This window comes from Lactuca serriola, chromosome 8, assembly GCF_051521515.1.
Source record: "Lactuca serriola cultivar US96UC23 chromosome 8, Lser_US96UC23_V15, whole genome shotgun sequence".
NCBI classification, from domain to species: domain Eukaryota; kingdom Viridiplantae; phylum Streptophyta; class Magnoliopsida; order Asterales; family Asteraceae; genus Lactuca; species Lactuca serriola.
In genome coordinates this window covers 157,946,453-157,958,418 of record NC_136415.1, presented here as the reverse complement: position 1 = coordinate 157,958,418, position 11,966 = coordinate 157,946,453, and the positions used below count along the sequence as shown (strand labels likewise).

Here is an 11,966-nt window from a genome sequence, read left to right as displayed (position 1 = left end):
TTGAATTGATTAATTTTCTAAGGGTTGGTAATAGTGAATGTGAATCTAACCACTATAGTTGGAAACCAATAACAATTAGTTTATTATCTTATCATAAAATTAACCATAAGAGTGAATTGGTTGGACCTAAACAGAAACCCTTTTATTAAATTTGGTGAATTTTTAATTGCTTTAGTTGATTAGTTAATTGTGTGTTAGGTGGTGTGTTTAAGTTTCTAGTCTTGTAAAACTAGAGAAAACTCTTTACTTTTATTACTTGTTTAGTTAAAATTAGTTATTAGTTTAATTTCTGTTTCCTGAGTTTGACACCCTACTTATCCAACTTTACCACTAAAAGATAGGTTCACTGCCTTTGTGAGCTAAATCTATATTTTTAAAGTAGGAATAAAACCAGTGCATTTTACACACATCAGAAGCCGTAACCACCGCCATGGCATGCGTTGCTGCTGCCGCCCTTCGACGATGACGGAAGAAGATGAGTGCCTTCGTGGCGTGGTTGCTGGAGGCGTAACCAAATCGTGAGGATGTCGCCGCCAGTTACTGTTATGTCGTCTCAGGTCCACTGCCACCTTTAGCCGCTTCTGTGATGCCTTCGAGCTCCACCCGTCGCTGCCATGTGGCTGTCATCGCAAATCTTGTCACCAGCCGCCATTCCTTCCACTTTCCAGTGTCGTTGCCATCGTAAAATAGCTCTCACCGCCACCATGAGCCACCAGGTGGGTGGATGGAGTGTAGTTTGTATTCTGGAGTGCGTGTGTGTGTATTTTGTGTGGCTGGAAAACCAAGAACCACCACTGCCACCATCATGAGGTGGTGGTTGTCGCCATGAACCACCATTGTGTGTTTAATGTAGTTGTGTGTGTTTATTTTTTGTTAAGGCATTGTAAGGTGTAATTAGCTAAAGTATAATGAAAAGAAATTGAAAACAACCACCTTAGGGTGGTGGCTGCCGCCACTGGCCGCCGTGTCGGGTGGCGGTGTGTTTTGCCTCGTTGTGATCGATTCGTTTGGGGTGCTTGAAACCCTATTGGGCCTTGTAAGCCCTAATGGGCCCAATGAAGCTTAATGGACCCTAATTGACCCAATAAAACCCTAACAGGCTTAATGATATTCTAGTGGGCCTAATAGGCCCAATAAATCCCTAATTGACCTAACAGCCCAACAAATTGATGAATGGGCTAGTATTTGGGTTGGAAAAACCATAATGCCAATAAAACCCTAATTTGTGGGAATTGTTTGGAGCACGCACGCGAATTAATTATTAAACCTAAAATAATAATTAATTATCATTGACAAACTAACTTAAGGCAATCATGGAATTAATGGATTAAGTCCTTAATGGGTTAAGTAGGAAGCTTCACCCTAATCATCATTATATGTGAAACCCTAATTCCACTTGGGTTTATTGTTGGGTCTTCCTATTGGGCCTTGATGATTGAGTATCAATGGGCCATCCAAGATCAAGCAAATGGACTAGAATAATTAATGGGCTTTGGGGTACGGCCCATAGTTGGGCCCAATTTGGAAAATTGGGCCATAGATGGGCCATACTTTGGGCCTTAATGACTATATGATGTTGGGCCTCAGAATATGACCATGTATAGGCTTGGGTCTAATTTGGAAAATTGGCCCATATATTGGGCTTTAATTCCTAGTTGACTTTGGGTCTATGGTTTGGGCCTTGGGCTTGAATAAAGCCAACCTTAGGGTAATGTAGTAAGTATCCAAGTATGTATTTATGGTTAAGTGTTGGGAACCAATTATTAATTGGCTGTTGTTTTGGTGTTGACGGTTCGGGAATCTGTCATCCAGCAGCTGGGGTTAAGCCTATGGGACTTCATCAGTGTGAGATTTTATCTATGGGACTTCAGCAATGTGAGGTGAGTTACCTTTCAGTAGAAGTGGGTCTAAGGCACCAATGTCGGCCCACTAGTAGGAGTCGTATGATAGATGACTGTCTTTGTGATATTCATCTAGGTTTGTTACTACCTGATATGTTATGTGCTAGTATGATATGATGTTATATGCTAGTAGCAGTAGGGGAGACAGTCCCCAAGATTTATGGTTGATATGGCCAAAGGGGGTAGTCATACCCAATCATGCTAGATAGAATACCATTATGTGTTACATGTTATGTGGTAGTAGTAGAGGGGTGGACTAGTCCCTAGTATCCGGTCGAGAGGACCGAAGGGGAGGCCAGCACCCAGATATGCTAGGCAGTATCCGGTCGAGAGGACCGAAGGGGAGGCCAGCACCCAGATATGCTAGGCAGTATCCGGTCGAGAGGACCGAAGGGGTAAGTCGGGCACCTATATATGCCTGACAGTATATACATGTTATGTGATTATATGGTATGTGGTACGTTGGGGGAACTCACTAAGCTTCGTGCTTACGGTTTTCAGTTTTGGTTTCAAGTACTTCGTTTTCAAATGAAGGGAGCTGGCTCGATCGCAGCGCATCACACTATGTTTTCCGCACATGAGGTCCTTGGGATTACACTATGATAATATTTTATGATAATATGTTTTGATTACTGACACTTTATTTTATGAAAAGAACGAAGTGTGTGATGCGTGCAATCAGCCGAGCTCAAGTAAGTTTTCCCCAAGATACCCATACATGTTATGATATGTTATGTAATGATATGACTGTGAGAACTGCATGCTAGATTAGGGCTAAGGATCTAGGAAGGATGCCTTATATGCATATTGTATGTGCTTGTTGACTTGCATGCTAGTACTGATCAGTCAGTGATAGGATAGCATGTTTAGGTTATGCCTGATTGTATGAGCATTTGAATTACATGCTAGAATAGATTCCTGGTAAGACACTTTGGTTTGAGACGAGATATTATTATGATAATATGTTTTGATTACTGATATTATTTTATGATAATATGTTTTGATTATTGACACTTTGGTTTGACACGAGATATTATTATGAATGTTTTTATATTGATGGTTTTATGTAGTAACTTATTTAAAAATGAAATTTTTGGCCTTAAATTTTGGGATGTTACAGGCTCTATGGGTTAAACCTCCATGGATTACCATATTGGTTTAGCCCATCCTAAATAACAATTGGCCCATACTATAAGAATCATTGATTTACCAAATCAATCCCCATATATTTAATTTGTCTCTTTTGATCACATAATTAATTCCAAATTAATTCTTGATCAATAATAAATAAATAATATGATTTCATATTAATATATTAAACTTATAATTTATTAATAAATCATAAGTAACCTCTTACTCAAGTATCCATCCTATCAAATTGTCCTGATGATATGCAACCCAAAGTAGACCATGCCACTCTCGGGTCAAGTACATACCAATTATAGTTATGGGCTTAGACACCTAATCCAATAGTCTCCCACTTGGATAAGTCTAATAACTATTATTACAAGTACGAATCCAAAATCACGATTAGCAATCGTAGCTCTTAAAAGCCGCTGTCGAACTCTAACCTAGTTAATGACGTGTCTATTAGATAAGGGATCATATATTCCTCCATTCTAGATATCATATGGACATGAGACATGGATTATAATCATTATCTATGTCCGTATGTTGTTTCCCGATTTCCGATTTATGACGACCGGCTAATTGAACAAATCAAATCAGTCCAGGCTTGGCCAATCACTTAGGGTTGTCATCACTAAATCATCGAGGGGCCCACAAATATCGCTTTTATCCCTCTAAGGGTAAAAGGAATGGATAAACTTGGACTCAAATGCTTGTTTGTACTTACTCATCAAATCACACACAACAATATTTTTATAACACTAGGTTACTGGTGCGTTTACATATGTCAATGTGCAACCGACTTGTAAATTACAACTCACACATCTTGGTTTCAAGAATATAAGATATTATCATCTCACAATCACTTGTGATAAAATCCATGAAGTGATTCAAATGAGCGTGGTTTGAATCCAATACTCAAATCTTATTACAGGAGTACTCATGAATACTGTAGCAAACTTGTGCTATGTCTAACAACTTAGACAATATTACAGACCCATTAATGATAGTCTTGCCTTAATACCTTCTTCCAAAGTATGATCGACTGTGGATAGCTTGAATAATATTATTATTCGGGAAGTCAAAACATGCAAAATGAAACACAAGAATAATCGAATCCAATATGGTCTCAGAACTTATGAATATAAATAAAACACCTTTTATTTAATCACCATATTGATTACACATTATTCATTGTATAATGTTTCGACTAATCAACTAAATACTTGAATTAAAACAATATTTGTCCCATGCTCCAAGAAAGCACACTATGTTTATCTATGGTTCTTACTTTGTGAAATACGTCAATTAAAAAAATCTTCAATGAAACTTATTTCACAATTCCAAATCTTTACCATAAATGTACGAATACCAATTCTTGCCATTTACTGTAATCTGTTAGATTCTAAACTTATATGCAATGACCCTCTTGTAATGACTATGCTTAAAAGTCGTAGAGAATCGGCAACAGACATTACAGAGTATTCCAATGGAGAGCAATTCCATGGAAACGAAGTCTCACTTTCAAAGTACATTCCTTTGAGTATCCTTCTTGCATTAAGCTTTCTAATCCTACACAAATTTAATGAATAATTTCCACCTATGGAAACATTTCCATATTCCCATTTTGACTATCACTTCTGAAAAAGAGTTGCCTCTTTTTAGAATATGTCAATATGGTCCTTCCAAAATTTACACTATACTTCCAACTGTCTATGAGCAATCAATCTTTGGTAAACCTCTGATTGTCCTCGACAATTGCTTAACCATTTTAGTCACATCTTGTTCTAGTTCCTTTTCCCTCTTAATGCCCCAAGCATATGGAAACTTAGAACAGATTAATATTATAGAATATGTAATCGATCCTATACCCGAAGCATATGAGATACGATACATAATGTTTCACATAAAGACATGATACTTTACTAACATCTTGCTATAATATTTCCATATATAGAATTTCCTTATGTCAAATCTTTTCAACATAACATTCATATTTATCCTTGACTAAATTTGATTAAAAAGAGTTGGGAAGTGTTTTGCCATGAAGCACCTCGGAGAGGCTACCTATATTTTGGGAATAAGGATAGTGAGAAACAGAAGTAAAATACTAATAGGACTTAGTCAGAGAACTTACTTAGACAAGGTACTAAAACGTTTTAGTATGGAGAATTCCAAGAAAGGGGAGTTACTAATCCAAAGTAATGCCAAGTTGAGTAAAACTCAAAGTCCGAGTACCGAAGTCGAGATAGCATAAATGAGCTGAGTACCTTACGCTTCCACAGTTGGCTCGATCATGTATGTTATGAATTGTACTCGCCTTGATGTGGCCTTCGCTTTGAGCATGGTCAATAGATATCAAGGGAACCCTAGCAAAGCACATTAGACCACAGTCAAGAATATTCTTAAGTACCTTCGAAGGACCAAGGAATGGTTTCTAGTCCTCGCTGGGAGTAATGACTTAAAGGTACGAGGGTACAGTGACACTAGTTTTCAAACCGACAGGGAAAACTACCATTTGCAGTTGGGCTGAGTCTTTACCTTAAATGGAGGAGCAGTGACTTAGAAAAGTTCCAAGCAGGAGACCGTAGATGATTCTACGTGCGAATCAGAGTACATTGCGGCGAGCGAAGCATCAAAGTAGGCAATATGGTTGAAGAACTTCATTGAAGACCTTGGAGTTGTGCCAACCATACAGGAGCCTGTGGAAATTTTCTGTGATAATGAAGGAGCGGTTGCCTTGATCAAGGAACCAAAGGATCATGGTAGATCTCGACATATCAACAGAAAATATCACTTTATTCGACATCGGGTAGAAGAATGACTCCTCGTAGTGAAGAGGGTATCGTCAGAGGATAACCCATCAGATCCGCTTACGAAGGGACTGAGTAGGGTTAAGCACTTGCAGCACGCTAGGAGTGTTGGGCTGAAGGACGATATTAGTTTAGATTAGATAGTTTAAAACGTGTAATAGATAAATGTAATTGACATTTGATGATTAAATAAATGGGTATTATTTATGAGTAAAGTTACTGTCTTATGTTAATTATTTACCTGTTGTTTCATTTTGCATGTTTTGACTTCCTGAATAATAAAATTATCCAAACAATCCACATTCGTTTAAATGTTGGAAGTAGGTATGAAAGAAGATTGTCATGAATTGGTGTGTAGATTGTCTAAAGTGTATTATACATAACAAAAGTTTGCTACAACGTTCATGAGTGCTTATGAATAAGATTTGAGCATTGGAAAAAACATACGCTTGCTGGAATCACATCATGAAATTTATCACTAGTGATCGCAAGACGATAATATCATATGGTCTTAAAACCTAGATATATGGTTTATTGTTTGCTAATTGGTTGTGCATTGATAATGCGTAAACGCATCAGTAACTTGATGTTATAAAAAACATTGTTGTGTATGATTTGATTAGTGAATAGTAAATGCATATAAGTCGAAGTTTATTTGTTCATTTTATCCTAAGAGGGTAAAAGCGATATCAGGGCCCCTCGATGATTTGGTTTGACTTACGTGCCGGGCCCGGTTAGGACTGAATTGATATGTTCAATTAAGTTCTATGTCAGAAGAATCAGAGATCAAGAAACAAACTGCTGGACAATAAGTATGACTATGGTCCATGTAATTGTCCGCACGATATCTAGAACAGAGGACTATATGATCCCTTATCTGAAGGACAAATTATTTATGAGATCAGAGTTCGACAACGTCTTTGAGAGCCACAATTGCGAATCGGATTGTATTTGCATTTATAGTTACTAGACTTATCCAAGTGGGAGACTGTTGGATTTGTGTCTAAGCATGTAACTATATTTGGTAAGTAATTAACCTGGTTGTGCATGGTCCATTTGGGTTGTCTTCACCAGAGCAACTTGACAGGGTGATTTATAAAGAAAGATGTTATTATGGTTTATTAATATATTATATGAATAATATATTAAAGGAGAAATCATATAGATTAATTAATATTAGACAAGAATTAATTAAGAATTAATTCTATGACTAAAATACATTAATTAAATAAAGGGGACCTAAACTGTCAAATGTGTGATAGTTGAATATCGGGCTGAGAAAGCTCATGGACTAGGCATGGACGAAATTAGGGATGTTTCCATCCTAATTTCGGCCATAAGGGCCCTATTCCAAAAGCTTCCTTGGATTGCTTAAGGCCTAAGTTGTCCATTAGGGTTTTGACTGAAACCCTAGCAGCACCAGTATAAATAAGACCAAATTGCATCCAATTTTCGACCACTTGAAACCCTAAGAGTCTTCATAGCTGAAATTGTGCCTCTCCCCTCTCTCCAATATCATCATCTGGCTTGTGTGGTGTTTGTAACTCATTAGAGGAGTGACATTTGTGACTCTAAGCTCCAAGAAAAGAAGATTCAAGCCATTGTTGAAGATGTAATCATCTAGATTTGTTTTTCTTATGATAATTTCGAAATATGCATGCTAGATCTAGAGTTCATAAGTTTTGGATGAATTGCATGTACAATAAAGAAACATAGATCCAAGCTTTAGGTTTGCATGAGCACATAAGATGTTATTTTGTGTAAAACCCATGATACAAAACAAACACTAGAGGTGTGAATCACAAAATATTCCCAAAAGCAATGCCATTTAGGGAAATTTGACCGGTTCTTGATGCGTACCAAAAGTCAGCTATAACTACTCTTCATTGGTATATATTCTCCATTGACTTGATAAAATATTTAGTCAACGAATACAAAATTTGTAAATATTAACCCCGAATCTTGGGCTTTCTGATTTTCATTTTATTTTGTTTGTATGGAGCTTCCGAATTCAATTTGATGTAGTGATTAAGGAGTTGACCAACTATACAAACAGCTGTTACAAAGTCAATAATGACTTTTAGTTACTTTATATAATTAGAAATATTTTCTTGCCAATAAATTACATCATTTTCACTACTTTCTAAGAAATTTATCTAAATACAAAGTTAATAGGTTCACCAATCGCCAAAGTTATAAGTATTGGCGTATCATCTATGTAGCATTAACATGTAGATATTTTGTTTACATGCTTAAATTTACTAAATTTACATATTATTATTTTAGATTTTTTTTATTCATATTGTTACATCTTAAATTAGTTTTCGCCATAAGACTTTCTTTTCCTAATTTCCAACTATTCAAAATTTACTGACTTAGAGAAGCATGACTTATAGAAGCAGGTGAAAGAGGACCACAACGATAGTCTAGTATGATGGTATCAAAATAATTCTGAGCAATTTTAAATGTAGTTGTTTTGCTCCGATATGTCGATTACGTCAATCTAAACCTGACAAAGTGATCAATGCACCAGTATTTTGTATGAAAAATAAGAAAGAATAGTGGTTTCTAATATGATTTGAAACCAGATATTAAACGAAAGAAGGAAATAATAGGGTTTTTTAATGGGAGGTCATATTTCACTTGTGTTTTTGATTTATCCATTTAAAAACAAAAATATTTTGATTTTTATACTGTTTTAATGTTTTTTTTTTTTCTCTTCAAGTAAAATGAAGAATATAAAAGTCAATACACACCTTTTTTTAATGCATGAATAAAAAATATAAGTCGAAAGCAACAACATTTGAAATTGTGCATGTAACGTACGTAGATGCCATGAAAGTAAATTTATTGGTTAAATCGATTAAGTTCACCAATGACATACAAATAAAAAATTAGATGATTTAAATAGGATAATCATGAAGTTAATTAGTTTTTGTCCTTGAGCAAAAGTAAACGCCACCAGACGTGTAAAGTCGTGAATGGTTGGTGAAGTTAATTCGAAATATAACATCAACTTGACAATATGCCACCGAAAAACTCAAATAAAAACAACAAATGGATCCATAGACAAAGAAAATCGGTTTGCCTTTAAAACTGTCATCAATGGAAAAAAGATCATCCTCTTCGTCAAGAACAATGCCGTTCTCCAGAAAACTTCATTTATTTCTGTTCTTGTTTGGTCTAGCAATCACACAGTCTACATCCCAATCAACCACCACAAACACCACCACCGCCGATGACACCACCACCATCACAAAAGCCGCCAACGTAGCGAAGCCCGGCTGCCAAAGTCAATGTGGAAACGTAACAATTCCATATCCCTTCGGTATCGGTCCCGGTTGCTTTCTAAGCTACTGGTTCGAAATGACCTGCAACAACACTTTCAACCCTCCAAAACCCTTCATCGGTGGCCTCCCAATTCTTGAAATCTCGGATTCCACTTTCCGAATCACTAACAAAGTGGCAAACAAATGTTACAATCCTCTCGGAAATCTCACCGAAGACAATCCCGTTTCCACAAGTCTCGGCTGGACATCACCCTACACGTTCTCCCAAAAAAACCAGTTCACTTTAATCGGATGCGATGATTTCGCCTTGTTCTTAGGCCCACTACAAATAAACTTCACCAGCGGCTGCATCACATTGTGTTCACGACCTGAGGAGGTGCTCAACGGCTCGTGCACCGGCGTCGGATGCTGTCAGACGTCGATACCAAAAGGACTCAAATACTACTACACTTCTGTTGGTAGTATGGTGTCGAATCACACCACAGTCTGGCCTTTTAATCCATGTACTTACTCGTTTATGGGTGAGAAAGAACGGTTTACGTTTCGTGGGGTATCGGATTTTATGGACGGTGATTTCATTACCCGGACCAGGGCTAGTGTTCCGATATTGGTGGACTGGGTAGTCGGAAACTTGAGCTGCAGTGAGGCTAGAAACGCCGGCGTCTTGGCTTGCCAAGCAAACACTCATTGTATCGATTCGGATACCGGAGCTCCGGGATACAGATGCATTTGTAATAAAGGCTATCAGGGTCAGCCATATCTTGATCCAGGCTGTCAAGGTTAAATTCTTTCACAATCAAAATAGTTTCAATTCTGTTATAATATGACTACTTCATTATACTGATTTTGCTCTCGATCATCACAGATATCAATGAATGTGAAGATCCCAACAGTAATCTGTGCGAGGGGATCTGTACCAACACTCCTGGAAGTTACTCGTGTTCTTGCAAAGATGGCTACGTTGTAGATGAATTTAGCAACGGTCGAGGTTGTCTTGCTCAAACTTCGGAGTTCCCAGTTATCAAATTCTCCCTAGGTAATTAACCACTTGTAATTTTATCGCTTTGGTGTTCTTAAAAGGATCTTCGAGTACCTCGGCTGACTGATCGAGTTAAGTCGATGGATTGGTTGAAAACATGAAATAGTTAGTCCATTGTTATTCATCTTTCATTAGTTTATGTGGTATCATGATTCATGCATGCAGGTATGGGATTTGGTTTTATGGCCCTTTTAGTCGGAATAACATGGCTGTATTTTGCCTTCAAGAAGAGGAAGCTTATCAAACTCCGACAAAAACTGTTTCAGCAAAACGGTGGTTTACTACTGAAACAACGAATCATTAGCACCGAAGGCAGCGTTGACTCAACAAAAGTCTTCACCGCCGTAGAGTTAGAAAAAGCCACCAACAACTACGCTGAAGACAGAATCTTGGGTCGTGGTGGCTACGGAACTGTATACAAAGGTATTTTTAGCAACGGTCAAGTCGTTGCTATTAAGAAGTCTCGTGTAATGGATGAATCCCAAATCGAACAGTTCATCAATGAAGTCATTATCTTAACGCAAGTCAACCATCGAAATGTTGTCAAGCTCTTGGGATGTTGTTTAGAGAGTGAGGTCCCGTTGCTAGTTTATGAATATGTTTCAAATGGAACTCTCTTTAATCATATTCATGACAAAGGCACAAATTGGTTATCATTGGAGAATCGTTTAAGAGTAGCTGCAGAATCGGCTGGTGCACTTTCATATCTTCATTCCGCAACATCAACCCCCGTGATTCATCGAGACGTGAAGTCTGCAAACATATTATTAGACGAAAATTATACAACAAAAATCGCGGATTTTGGGGCATCAAGATTAGTCCCCATAGATCAAACACAAGTTACAACACTTGTTCAAGGAACTTTAGGGTATTTGGATCCTGAATACTTCCATACAAGTCAGTTAACTGAAAAGAGCGATGTTTATAGCTTTGGAGTTGTGTTAGCTGAGCTTTTAACAGGGAGAAAACCGTTGTGTATGGAAAGAACCGAGGAAGAAAGGAATTTGACGACATATTTTGTAATGGCGCTAAAAGAAAACCGTTTGTTTCAAATTCTTGATCCTAGAGTTGTAAGGGAAGGAAGCCTAGATCAACTTCAGGAAATTGGTGAGCTTGTGAAAAGATGTGTTAAGCTTACTAGCGATGAGCGTCCTACGATGAAAGAAGTGGCCACTCAACTTGAAGGTTTGCGGAAGTTTACTCAACATCCATGGGCGAATCAAGGGGATGAAGAAAACACGAGCTTGATACACACCGAGAATGAACAAGAGGATCTTTATGGTGAGTCGATTAATCCGTATTCTACTACAGTTGAACTCTCTTCGGGTTTTAGTATCGATAGTAGTCTCGTTTATTCCACACATGTGCCCCGATGATACGAATCAGAACCATGGAAAATATAAATAGCATGGACCCTTTGTTGGTTCATGGCTTTGTTATTTTAGTATCATTAATTTTTCATTATGATGTATTTTAGGACATTAGTATTTATTTATTTATTTATTTATTTTATATACTTAAGGTATTTTGTAAATTCTCTTTAAATATAGGGCTATTTTAAATTTTAAAAAATACGATAAATTCTTTTGGCCCCACCTCAAATAAGTTTCCATTTAAGATTTGTCTATTTTAATCCGTTAAAATTATTAGTCCTTAAATCTTTTATCATATTTTTTGTTAATACCTTTTATTTTATATATTAAATTTTTTATTTAAAGAAGATGTTCTTTTATTAATTTTATTGTTTTTAACTTTTAAATAAACATTTTGTTCCATCAACTTAAATTGTATTTTT

The 11,966-nt window shown here is 36.9% G+C and overlaps 1 protein-coding gene across 1 annotated transcript; it reads left to right on the top strand.

Annotated features, from left to right (window-relative positions):
• The first annotated feature begins 8,921 nt into the window (after positions 1 to 8,921).
• LOC145065838 (wall-associated receptor kinase 2-like) lies at positions 8,922 to 11,685 on the top strand. The gene is made up of 3 exons (XM_079012930.1): positions 8,922 to 9,911; positions 9,998 to 10,168; positions 10,337 to 11,685. Exons 1-3 carry the CDS (start codon positions 8,948 to 8,950, stop codon positions 11,545 to 11,547), a joined length of 2,346 nt encoding a protein of 781 aa, XP_078869056.1. The 5' UTR covers positions 8,922 to 8,947; the 3' UTR covers positions 11,548 to 11,685.
• The last annotated feature ends 281 nt before the right edge of the window (positions 11,686 to 11,966 follow it).